This window comes from Vidua chalybeata, chromosome Z, assembly GCF_026979565.1.
Source record: "Vidua chalybeata isolate OUT-0048 chromosome Z, bVidCha1 merged haplotype, whole genome shotgun sequence".
Taxonomy (NCBI): domain Eukaryota; kingdom Metazoa; phylum Chordata; class Aves; order Passeriformes; family Viduidae; genus Vidua; species Vidua chalybeata.
In genome coordinates, this window is record NC_071570.1 from 46838945 (window position 1) to 46852554 (window position 13610).

Here is a 13610-nt window from a genome sequence, read left to right on the forward strand (position 1 = left end):
TAATATGTAGAAAAAACAGACAGATGACAAGATTTTATAGGCTGCCCTCTCTATGAATGGATCTAATTACTGGAGGTAAATAATAAGATTATTTCAGAGGAAAGTTTACTACATTTGTGCTGAAAGGAGATTATGAACAAACAACAAAAGTCAAAGAGATTTTTTTACATGGCCCTTATTTTCACAAAACTGGTAATACTCCAGTTGAAACCATGGTCCATCCTGGCCATACAAAGTTACTAACTGGAATCCTTTTATTATAATAATTTATCACAATTATATCACATAACTTTATATTTTAAAAAAATGAAAAAATGAACAATAATTAATTCATAATAGAGAGTTTAGACCTGGTTTTTGCAGTAAAAGTTAAAACGAAAGTGCAGAGTCTAAATGAAGTCAGATCCAAAAACATTTTTGATATTGATATCTGTGATGTCAGCCATGAGAAACGAGACCTTCCTGTTCCACAGGACAGTCCAGAAGAGAAGTTGGTTTGATCAGTGTAGTCCTTGTCCTATGTGGTAGACTACATATTCTGGGAGAGAAGTCAGGATTGTCAGTGTATCAGTTCCAGCCCTACCGTGTGCAGTCTCTAAGGATGTAGGGTCCCTTGTATTTCTCCCAAGGTATTCCTGAATTCTCCCCTTTTCCTCCCCAGGATTTTGTTTGAAGTCTCTTCTGAGTCTCTCTGGATTCTCATAATTTCTTTAGTCTCTCCTTAAAATCTCTTTGTGTGGGTTACTTCTTGTAGGTACCTTCTGTGTCTCTCTTGAGAGACCCTGGACAATATCTATTACCGACTGCTAGAGAATGCCTGGTTCCTGTATTCAAATCCTCTCAGTATCTCACACTTGACTCTTGCCTCACTGCCATTCAGTCTGCCTTTTCTGAAAGTATCTCCACACTTTCTCCATGACACTTTTACAACTTTCACAGCAGTTAATAAGCTGTTTACTTGTAAGGTTACCTTATCCTTCTCTATTCTTTCATAGCTAAATTTCAGCCAGGGCATGTCCATACTACTTGACACAATCTAGCCATTACTCTATAAACAATCCTATAATTCTTCCTATATATTAACTTCATATAATCATCATGTTTCAGTCATTCCCATGGATTATGCAATTCAGTGGATTTCCACCCATCCTTTTTATATTTATGCTGTGGTGAGAACCATTGTTTCTTGGGGGCAGACTTGGGAAATGGGTTAATATAATCAACTTGGCAACAAGCTTCACCAAGCTTGTGTCTTGGAATTGTCAGCAGCAACAAATGCAATTCAGGGACCCTGAAAGCAAAGGCAATGTTTGGTCTAATTTTATCATTGAACTAAATACAAAGGTGCAGAGCTCTGAAGTCACCACATTATCTCTAGATTGTGCATACCTTGTTTGCAGAGGAAGCTCAAGGCTTGAGACAGGAAATCACATGCTGCAGAAAATTGGATTGTACATGATCATCCCTTGCAACATATGAACATTTCTTTTCAGTTGGACTTCTATCTGCTTCATTTCAGATCAACAGCTTTGCTCAGCTGCTGTGATTTCTGTCCTTACTTTCTTCTTACCTTCTTTCTGAGGCCTCCAGAAATAAGTAATAAAAGAAAGCAATATGCGGTATTTTATGTGGGATCATTGCAGATCATTAAAAAAGAAAACAAATGTATGAAAACCAGTCGACTCTCCTTTTTATTTCCTTCACTCCTTGCTCAGACCAGGAGTACAAACAGTTCTGTTCCAAATCGGTTTTGTTTTACCCTTTCTACAGGGAGATATTACAGTAGTGTGTGGGGTGAGGTCTTCAATTTATTTATTTAATATTCTGTTAAGACCTTGCTTGTTTTGCTCAGGCACCACTTGAGGCGCCACCCAAGGACAGCATGAATAACTTACAGCAGCAGAGAACTGAGTCCACCAGAGTATAGCTTAGCAGTATAGCAGTGTTGAAATGGAATCAGAGCCTGGATAATAGATATAATTTGTGGACTCCACCAACATTGCCACATGGTGTTTGTGTTGCCAGCTTGAGCCATGACATCAAGATAAAGTGCAAAACCCAATGGAACGCTGAGGAGCAGCACACAAATGTGTCATCCTCCAAGCAGTAAGCATTTTCCTCAGAGTATAGATTCAGGCCATGTTCTTTGAGAAGCAGAAAATGTCTGCTTTGTACCTTTGCATTTAATTCAGCCATGTACTTTGCATCCTATCTCTGAAGACTTAATTTCAATGTAAGACAATAATCTGTTATCAAGTAGAGAAACCATGGTGATGACTGTACTTCAACAAGCCTAAATGATTTTCCAATTATGGAAGGAGCTGTGAAATCCAACCTTGGCCACTAAAGTTCTCCTACACATCATACAGATGTTCACAGCCTCCACCATGCTCATCAAAATAGAAGCCTAATTAACACCTCATACAAAGACTGCAAAAAGTGACTCACCAGTGTTATGCTGTTAGAAGCAATAACTGGATTCCTTGGACACCACCAGCAATATCATTCACACATGGACCCATGTCAGCCCTTGTAAAGGTGCACATTATCAAGAGAATTAGTCAGGGTAGAACTGAGATATATGATTTTCCAGACTCCAAAATTACAACCTAATGATTACTTTCACAACACAGTTGAGACAAACACAAGTTGTTATAAAAGGCTGCTTCAATTATTAGCTATTCATGACAATCTGAGTACACAAGGACAATCAGAGGAAAAAAAGGGAAAGGTTTATACTTCTTTTAAAATAAACTTTTAATGTGCAATATAGGCATGATCACTACAAGATCTTCCACCTATACGCAATACTACACACTGTTAACACACCGCATTTTCACTGTACATTAAAAAAATCTGAGAAGAATATTCCTTCACTGGAAAAATATCATACAATCACTTAAATAAACAGAGACAACATTACAGTGCAAACAAAATCCTGGTTTTATTTATTCTGCAATTACTGAGTACTTTCTAAAAGTCTTTTAGAAAAACAATAAAAAAACCTTCCCATGGACAACCAAAACGTTCTGAGATGATCTCCTCTTACTGATCCAAGAACCTTGATCTGATCCTTGAAGCTGTAATAAGCAGTATACTCATTTGTATGATGCACATTCACATAATTTGTATCAAACCAAAATTTGCAGACAGCAAGAAAATGGCACTTGCTGGCTTCATCTGACTTTTGATCAGACCCATGACAAGAAAGGTCTGGTACAATAGTTATCCCCATGAATTAAAGACAAAGTGCTTAAGGAAGCCAGACAAGGCCTTGGTTAATGATGCTATTGGTTTCTACTGGTAATTGCTGTTAGACAGAGTAGGGGCATACTTTTTTTTTTCCCTTTAAAGAAGAATAACAGACTATGGAACAGCAATCATGCCAGATTCAATACGCAAAAGAAGAAACAACACATATTTCTGTCCCAAAGGGCACGATAATGTTGCTCGAGCCCACAAAGGCCAAGACTCAGAGCAGATGTCACCTGATTCCTAATCTGTGTGAACTCTGCCACCTTCATAAACTCCTACTCTGGTGAGAGAATATACTAACTTAAAAGTGCCTGTATGCTCTTGTCAGTTGGGTGATGTTAAGAGAGTAAAGACTTTAGTTTTAGCTTTCATATTTTTCAGTTTCTATGCTGCTTTAGTGTGTAGCTTTGGGCCTCATATTAAGTGTTGGTAAGTTCTCTTCACAGGGTAGGTAGAGAAAACAATTCCATTTCCAGCTTGACTAGGACAACTGATACAAGCTCCAGGCCCAAAAAGTATCAACAACAGTGAATTGAAGAGAGAAAACAAGGAGGATGGAACTTCATAACCTAAACCTATAATTGGACAATTAACCCCAATATGCTAAGGGACCAAAACTTATAAAAGTGTGAGACCTTGTGACTAGTGGTCCATTTTGTAACCATTTTGGGTTCATCTTGGGTGTAGCCCTGGCCAGGCTCTTACAGTGCCCAAGGTGTATCCTTTAAGGCCTTTTAATAAATACCTACTTTATTCTTTAACTCTGTCTAGCCTCTGTTCTAGATCAGCCTTCTCAAGGCATCAAGTACACGAAAAGGGGATGCTTGTTTTCACTTGGAGAGGAATGTTGTCCTCCACTGAGGCACCCTCCTTGGAAAACTAGAAAACCTATTTCAATGCAGCTTCCAATTCTGGGTAAGACAGACAGTTTGACCCACTACCATTACTGCACAGAAGGACACTGGGCTCTTCACACACATATGATCAACTTCTGTTCAATCTTCATTGGATGCCATTTAAAGAATAAGGCAGGCTTAAAAGGAAACAGAATATTTAGCACCAGTAAGAGTATATGGGTCATCCTTGAGGTTCTTAACAGATTAGACAATACCATGAAGAACTACTTTTACAGGCAGTAAGTGGTTATTCCATCACAATTTTCAGATTTGCACTTCTTTCTAAGCATACATAAAAAGATAGTAATAGCTAAGAAAGCTGAATTAAATAGCACACAATTTCACAGTCCTATTGCTGTCTGTAAAATACATAACCTGCATATAACCAGTTTGCTACTATACTAGCTGATGGGTTAATTCACAACATTCTAGATGTATGTGGGAGATGGCACAACATGAGGACTATAAGGCTATAGATTCCCCAATTCCAGCCTGTGTACAATTATAATTTTTCACTTATCTCACTGAATGAGCACACAGAGCATGTAGAAAATATGTCCCAAGTGGATGGGCACTGATTTGGCAGGACTAAGATACAGAGCAGCTTCCCCAGTGCTTCTGGCTGACAGTGACTGAAATACAGCAGGAGGCAGGCTTCTGCTCATGGTGAAAAAGAGCACTGGCCAGAAAGTATGTGCCAATGGGGCTGTGCCTTAAGAATGCCTTGGCAGACCATTGAGACCAGAAAAACAAAATTCTGCTCTGCTACATACTCCAGTTCTCACAGCTGCAAAAGCCATCTTGTGGAAAGACAGTGTGATACACATGTTAGCCTGCTACATCAGTAGGACAGCTGTTTGATCCAGATGAATGAGCAAGTGAAGATTTTGCCTACTAAAGCTTTATAAAAGCCTTTGACCACCCTCATGCATAAATACTAACCCACATATCAAAATTACTTATCCTAACTACTTAAAACATTATGGTGTAACTGCCCCAAACAGAATTAGCTGCCTGTACCTACAAATGAAACTTGCAAATGAAGAGAGTAAACATTGAGATTATTGTACCAAAAAGGATAAAAATATATAACAAACTACTGTTTAATTACATCCCCTATTCATAAGTAAATGACCATGATTTGCTCTCACAAAACTATTTTAAGATTGTGTGTCTAATAGAAGTTCAATATTTCACTACCCCAAGAAACTCCATTAAAAAAATCCCAAACCCATCAAGTTATGTGACCAGAGCCAGAGACTTGCTTGCTAAGCAGCTCCTTCTCAGGTCCATCAAGAACACCCTAGGGTCCCTCAGAGTAAGGTTACTCTTTCTCATGGAGAAGTTTCTCAGGGTAGCAAGAGAATACAAGTTGTTGGTTTTTTACTGCTGAGAAGAACTTGCTGAATCTTCTCAAAACATGAAGAAAGAACTTTTGTTGGGAAGCACTTTCATTCACATAGAAAGTCTGGGAAGGTTATCTGCTCTCCTTGCACTAAAATAAGTGTTCTTTCTCTTACACGGCAATACAATTCTAGAGGCGTGCTGCAGCACAAGTGTATCACACACACAGTCCCATAGACAACTCTGCAGAGAGCCCACATTCACAAGACTAAATGCTGCCTCTCTCAATCATAGACTCAAGCTCTAAATTCTGGCAATGAATTCTGTGCAACCCAGCTTATCTCTCACCTCCCAACCACAGGAAGGGGTGAGACTAGGTTATTAGAGAGTCCGTACAGCCACAGGGTAGAGCAAGGACAAGTGTTCTGCTCCTTTGATAGGCAGCTTTTTTGTAGTGTAGTAGTGGATGACTTCAGGAACACTGTCGAAGGGAGGGCTGTTCTGACCCAGGATGTATTTCTCTTTAGTTTTCGTCAGCTTCATATGCATAAAACCTTGACTGCTCCTGCAAGGAAAGCAAAGTGTAAGTTCATGCTTGTGCATAGAGAAGAGGGGCGCAGCACCACAACAAGCTCTCCTTACGGAGGGGAAAGTAGGAGAACAAAATGCCAGTAGTTGCTGGGTGGCAGGCCAAGACAGTGGCCAGACTGACTCCAACTGCTAGTTGCAAATCCCCATGGACAGTTCACCACAAAGACAGCCTAAGGTAGTATTTTGTTTTCAGCACCTGTGCTGCCTTGATCCACATCCATGGCTGTCTCACACAGAAAATTATCCAGAGGCATGGCAGAAGACAATCCATTTCCTTCCCACGGCCCCTCTCTCCAGCCCCTTCAATATTTTCCTGTGAACACTTATTTTCACTATAGCCAGTCATTACTTCTGGACCCAAATATCTGTGGTGTTGGCCTGTCAGAGGCCTTAGGGTCCCTTCATAGGTACAAGCAGGCCATGAACCTTGCTTAGCTAGGCAAGACAAGACCTGTCCTGTTCTACCCTGGATGGCTTACCTGTGGATGTCTCAGGGCAGACCTCGCCCATTCCACCTGGGCAGCAACTGTCCAGAACAGATCTCTGTGCATAATCTGGTGGCTTCAGGTAGGAAAACTACTCCAGGTAAGCATGTTCCCAAGGTGCATGGCATAGTACTGCTTTAGACTGAGCACTATACTGAGCAAGGACTGCTGTCCTGTGGTCTTTCTGCAGGCACTTTCTTTGATGGAAGGCTCATGATTACACAGGTAGGAGAAGAGTGTCATGGAGCTGCCCTGCCTGCTCTTGGCAAAGCAACCTGTCCAACAGAATTCCACTCTGATGGGTAGCACCCACACTACCATACAGCACCAGAGGTAAAGTAGGTCTCAGCTCTTCCCAGAAGCAACCCTTCAGTGTCTGCTGTCTTAACATAACATATAGGCTACTTTAAAAGCGTAGAGTTCAGCCAGGGCAACACAAGTGCAAAGAACAGCTCCTACACATCAAGATGTTAAATGAGGCTTAGAAGGTTTTTACAGCTTGTTTGAGGTACCAATCCCTAACCTTCTAGCTCCGAGGCATTGTTTCTTCTAGGTGTGTCCAGGGACAGAGACAGTAGTGTTAAAATTGGAGATGGTCTGTGTCAGGGAAAAAACCCAATTCAAGATGACACAGCAAACTGCAGCAGGAAAACAAATTATATTAAAACCAGCTTCTCTAAAATCTGCCATATTCTAGTGAGCAGGTGCAGCGTTCCATTTGTAAGTGCCTGTATTATAACCAAGCTTATATCTTTCAGATGTATTCAACAATTCTCTGACGAAGAGAAACCTGGTGCACAGAAACTATGGCAGGCACTGTAATTATAGCTCTACATGCTTCAAATCATGCTTTAAATATCAATTTCTTAGTGGCAAAATACATCTTTCAAGTAATAATTAATCTCTAAATTATTTCCCTTAAATAAGAGTGACCTCTTTAAATACTTATTATGAGGACAGATGTATTGCTCTCTTTCTTCAGTTGACTATGAATCTGCTTTGCCACAAAATGACTTAAAAGTGTGCAGGTACATTATTGGAATAAGGTGCATGCTAATTTCAGAAGTATGGCAAGGACTGAAGAACGATCTTTTAAGTGCACTTTAGTGCAGAGAAGGAAAAGACACAAACATTTTTTGAACAGGAGTGTTCAGGTTTTGAACAGGAATGCATGTTGTATGAACAAATTGCTACAAGTCATGTATTCATGACAGACAGCTGTTGCTTCCTCAAGAAGGATCTATGTTATATATTCAGGTTTGTGTAGCACATAGTTATTGAGCTCACACAGAAAGAAAACCTGCTATATATCCTGACGGGTGAGCCTTCTGGAAGGCCACATTGTTTGTGAGGGTGAGGGAAAAAGAATGTGAGCTAAAAGTTAGGAATAGCAGGCTAATGGAATGTAGACAAGGCTAATCCATAGCTTCTTCCCTTGGGATGGAACAAACCCAATCAGCAATGCAAGCTGGGTCACAATGGGCCAGAAAAGGAACTATGGTAGGGAGGACACATGGTGGAAAGGAGACTGATACAATGATCTGCCCATGAAGTCTGACTGCAGCCCTGAGTTCCATAGCAAAGTGCAGCCAGCTGCTGGAAGACAGTGACTACTACTTCTACAGAGCACTTGTGAGACTGCATCTGTAACTGTTGAGAGGGTGTCCCATGATAAAAAGGATGTCAATACTGGAGCATATCCACAGCAGGACCACTATACATGGTCTGGGGATGGGAATACCTGACATACGAGGATAGGCTTGAGGGAATTGTGCCTGTTTAGTCTCCAGGAGAAGAAAAGGTGGGATGGAGGATGTCAGATTGCAATCATCCACTGCCTAAAAGGGAGAGTTACAGAGAAAACAGAAATTTCTCAGTCAACAAGCACAAGCTGCAAGGGAGCTCCCACTAGACACAGGGACTTTTCCTTGTAGGACTCCTAGAGCCCAGGAACCAGGATCAAGCACGTGAGAAGGGTTTTATCCTCACAAGTTTTCCAAAGCACTCAGCAGCCTGATAAGCATGTACTGCTTGGAGCAGGGGATTGGACTAGACATCTCCAGAGGTCCATTTTCAACTAGATCTCTCTAGGCAACTGGAAGGTATGTTAAACAGATTTTAAAGCTTTGCAGTGTCTCACACGCAAATTTTCTGTTCACAAAGGAGTAGAACTGAGAGGCAAGAACATTCAGTCAATGAACTGGTTTTGCTTACTGCTAGTGTTTTCAGCCACATTGTTAGTGATAGACCTGATCTCTATCCTGGCTACTTTCCTGGATGTCCAGAACTCTTTAAACTGAGCATTATTTCAGGCTTACTGGTGGATGAAAGCAAAGATTACATTTTCAAGTGTTTTCCTCCTTCACTCCCTTTCCACCCTCTTTTAGTGTCCAAAAATTACACCATGAAGGTGCTATCTGCCCTCCCTGTTTCAAATGAACTGTCACTGGTTGCAGTTAGACATATCAAACCAGACAATTCTCATCTTCTATAATGTAGGACAAATTAAGTTGGAAGAAGGTCAACTCAGCAGCTTGAAATCATGCCCTTGAATTAAACCCTTTCAACTGTAAACTATTCTGTGAAACTATTCACATCAATACTAAGGATCCTTCTGTACTGTCTCACCTTCTCTATTTGTCCTTAAAATCTGTCTCACAGTCTCCCCTCTTCTGGTATGCCTGGACTCAGAGAATCAGTGCCTTTAGTAACAGGTAAGGGCAAAATGCATCTGTACTTGATTAATAGCACCAGTGCTGCTAGACCAGTGACTAGAATTACAGAGACCATGTCAAAAAGAATCTGGAAGTCATACTCCCTCTTCCTCTCCTCCAAACATTGATTTTAGTATGCAAAGAAATTACAGAAATTTCAGGTAATGACAGGGAAAAAAATCTTAGTGGTTGAAGTGATTGTAAATAAGTTTCTGCTTAGGTTTTGAATCACTGTTGTAGTCTACCTGAACAAGTGCCTGACTGAGTAGGCCTGGTTTTGGAATGCCTATTTTTTCAGCTCAGCAAAAACTATTAGAATTTGCTAGGCCCAAGCTTTTCAAAGAAAAGAACCTAAATAGTGATCCCAAGTTCACACTGGTGAACACTGCTGAAGAGCCAGTGCCTTATGTGAACCCTGGTGAGAGCCAGTGCCTTGAAGAGACAAGACATACACATTTTGTAAGAGAAGGTGCTGGGACCTGAACTACAGCATGTAATGTTGTTACTGTGTGAATTCTGAATGTCATTGTGGTTTTTCAAATGTTGCAATAACTCTTCACCACATTTGCATTCAATTGACAAACAGTGACAAAATAATGCTACTAGAGACAATATTCTACCCTTTCTTTCCTTTTTGCAACCATTCCTATGAGTTTCAAACACAAGAAAATTGCTAATTGCTGATCCCTGCACCAAATTTCTTTGGAACTCTCAAGCACAGATGTTTACACAGACACAAACTTGATACATGACTAATAGTCAGTCACACCTTGTTTAAAATGTTTGGCAACACAACCATAACACCAAGAGACTCTGAATTGCAACCTCCCCACATATTTTCTCTCAGTTTTTAAAACACAGTGAGGATGGGAAAGGAATTGGGCAGACAATTAATCAGAATGTGCTTTATTGATCTTATGCATGAAGTGTGATAAAAGCAGGTTTAATAAATATGAGATATTAAACCTAGTATTTTTTCCAGGAAATATTAATGGCTTTGATTCAGTGTTTACAATCAGAAAGTTTGGCCAAGTCTTCTGAACCCTATTTTTGCTGAAGAAAGCATTGTTTTGTCAGAACAGATTTTCTGCATTAATTTTGATGAAACGTCACTTGCATAAAGAAAAAAGTAACAACTTTGCAATATCATCAGAAAAAAAATAGCTAGCAATGATGAAACATATGTTGTGTTGTTTTTCCATTCTGAAATTATTTTCCATTCCATAATCTTAACTTGTGTTACGTGTTGTTACTTTGAACAAAGCCTATGTTTCATGTCAATGTATAGCAACAAGAAAATAAAAAATAAACCTCCTCTGAAAAATAAACTCACTGCTTAACTCCAGCAAAAAAAAAACCAAAAAAAACTCCAAAAACAAGAAAATTGAAAAATCATTTACTGGAGACATTAAGAGGCTGGCCTATGAACTGGTTTTCCTGTTTCAGCTTTGCTTTTTCAAGCATATTATACACAACATTGTCATTTTACACCTGAAGGACACTGTCTCCATGATAAAATAAACATCTCTTCCCCTACAAACAAGGTGTAGAAGTGTTAATTTGCACCCAGTGTGTGAAAATCACTACTAAGCCCAGGCTCCATTCTCTATTACAAGTTCCCATCTGCTGCTTTGAAGGTAGTGAGAATCCTCAGCTTGTTGGATTTTCCACAGATATCACAGAATCCATACTTTCTGCTAACAGACAGGACCTTATTATGGTTTAGGCTAACAACAGACTGGTAATACATTTTAAATACTTTTATTCAACTGCTAATTTAGAGACACATAAAAAATCCCATGACCTCTTTGTAAACTATACTGACAGGAAGAAACTTCTTATTTTTATAATATTACAAGAGTTACTTCCAAGAACAAAAATCAACAGAAAGGTGAAAGTCCAGCATTTATCCAGAACCCAGAACTACCCAAAGTTTATGTACTCAACTTTGGAAATCAGGACCACTTCTACAGACTGTAATGACAAAAAAAACCCTATAGTTTGCAGTTTCCTTTGCTATTCAGGTAAACCACATGCCTGTTTATGAGTCCAGAGGATCAGGATGTCAAAAAGCACCACCCTCTCTGAATTCAGCTCTGTACTTCCAGTGGCTGTGATTGTGCAGGAACTATCTGACAGAACAGAAAGCAATGCCTATTTTTGCTCACAGACTGCACATTTAGTTAACTTGTGAGATAATCCTTATCTGAAATTAAGAACAGCCACATTTCGCAAAACTGAAATGTGAGTCAGGAAATGAAGTTGTGTGGGCACGGTGCACACTGCTGCAAGCCTTGGGAGGGGGAAATCCTGACTGAAAGGATTAGCTAGTAGAGCCCAGTTGGTCCCTGGTCTTCACTGGGCAAGACTGAAACATGATAACCCCATCCTGAGATCCTGTTCTATTGCTACATTAGAAAGGCATCTCTGTGATCTTGATGCTTACTGAAGTAATTGCTGAACACCTAAAACATAAGTATGAAATGACTCTCCCTCTTTCATTTGCACATCTACTTCTACCTTTTTCACCAGTGTGCTTGTTAGTAAAGAACAGGTCTCAGACAAGGAATTTGAAACCAGGCATTTCAATAGCAGCCAGAAATTTCTGGTTACAACACAGTTACCAGGAGTATGGGTCTCCAATTTTTACCCAGCCTTCTGCAATTACAATTGTGTTTAAGGAAAGAGTGGGTGGGTATGAGCGAGCCAAATATCTACAACCCTGAAGGAATGCAGAGAAGAGGAAACACAGGGAACAATCCAGGGCTGACAGAGGAGATTCAAGACAATGTACAGCTGCTCCTCATGCCTTTGGGATAATTTTGTTCTGGGAAGGTAGATTATATTCTTTTCCTCTTCTGCTGTGCAGAATTTAAATAATGCTGGCAAGGAGGCTTAGCTCTTTGGATCCCAATCCATAGAAAGATGCTTTTAGTTCAAACACTTGTCACCAACAATACCAATTCCTTGCTTCTAACTGAAATGGGCAACATAAATGTGTACTTCAATAAAACCTTCTCTGATGCCCCCAGAGATAGCTAATCCACATGCAATTAAATTTCACTGGGTAAACTACACCATCTCAAAGCAACATGACTGGAGCAACTTAAACTACCTCAATGACTGTTTTATACACAGATGCATTTTAATTTAGCAATAAAGCTATTTTCATTATATTTGTAATGATAATTTTTGGATTTTGAACCAGACAGATATCTCACACAAATTCCCCATGCAAGTCAAGTCTGTCTGGCTCTCTCAATGTCCACAGAACATAAAAAGACTTCGTGCTATTGGAAAAAATGGTCTTCAGAGATGTCTCCATTATGAAATATTCAGTTATATTAAAAGAAAATGAGAAAGCTCTACCATCTTTTCACTTTTCAAATACAGGTAATGTTTGGGTAGATTCTCATTGCTGTGTTTGGGAAACAATCTTTTGTTATTAGAGACAAGAAAACTAAAAAACTAGAATGAAGTGGTTTGAGTTTGGTTTTTGCTTTCTGTTTTGTTTTTAGAAAAACCTTGTCACATGAAACAGAGGATTGTAAATCACTGTTACTTAATCTCAGTACAAAAACAAGGTGTGATTCTTACTATTTCCCTGAAGCAGAAATGAAACATTTAACCGAAAAAAAAGCTAACTCACACATGGTACTAAAGGTCCCTAAGAAGCACAAACACACCTAATAGACAATGGAAACAGTGTAGTTCTGTCCAAACAGACTACAAAAGGATACTAAAGGCATGATCTCAGCTGTCCAAAGTAGCAAAATATAATTTTAACTGTCGCCTTTTCCTCTGGAAGTTGTGCTCTAGCAGAAAAACAAGAATCACTGGGCTAATGCAAGAATTAAATGAAATACTTTTAAAAATAGGTCATATTCCAAGACTTAGAATTTAAGACAAAATTTAGGCCTGTGGAAATATTTATATCATAGCTTGTGCCATTAATGCTTCAGTGTTTGAAAATATCTAGAAGACACCTATATCAGAGTATACAAAGATCAAATTACAAAAGAGATAACAGGAACTCAACCACAATTCTAAAGCAGATATGTTCCAACTCAAAGCAAACCTCTGCATTACAGAGGTAATAATGTAAAAATAAAAATAATAGCAGAGGAATAATGATTTAAAATATACTCCTACAAAATATTTTTCTTCTCAAGTCCTAGAACAGAATTTTAAACTTATAAAAAAAAGGATCTACTTTGGTGCTATTTAAAAAAGCATTTGTTACAACCAGGTATCACCATCATCCCAGCAGTAAAATGTGTTTTCAGAGCAGACCTGTGAAGAAATGGCATAAATGCCAAACTCGC

The 13610-nt window shown here is 39.3% G+C and overlaps 1 protein-coding gene across 1 annotated transcript in view; it reads right to left on the reverse strand.

Moving 5' to 3' along the window:
• Positions 1 to 2742: 2742 nt before the first annotated feature.
• The window catches only part of SHB (SH2 domain containing adaptor protein B), a 58157-nt gene continuing 47289 nt past the window's right edge, over positions 2743 to 13610 (reverse strand). Inside the window, exon 6 of the mRNA XM_053932738.1 lies at positions 2743 to 6060. Within this exon, the coding sequence (XP_053788713.1) occupies positions 5877 to 6060 (184 nt within the window). The 3' untranslated portion in view covers positions 2743 to 5876. The remainder of the gene's footprint in view (positions 6061 to 13610) is intronic.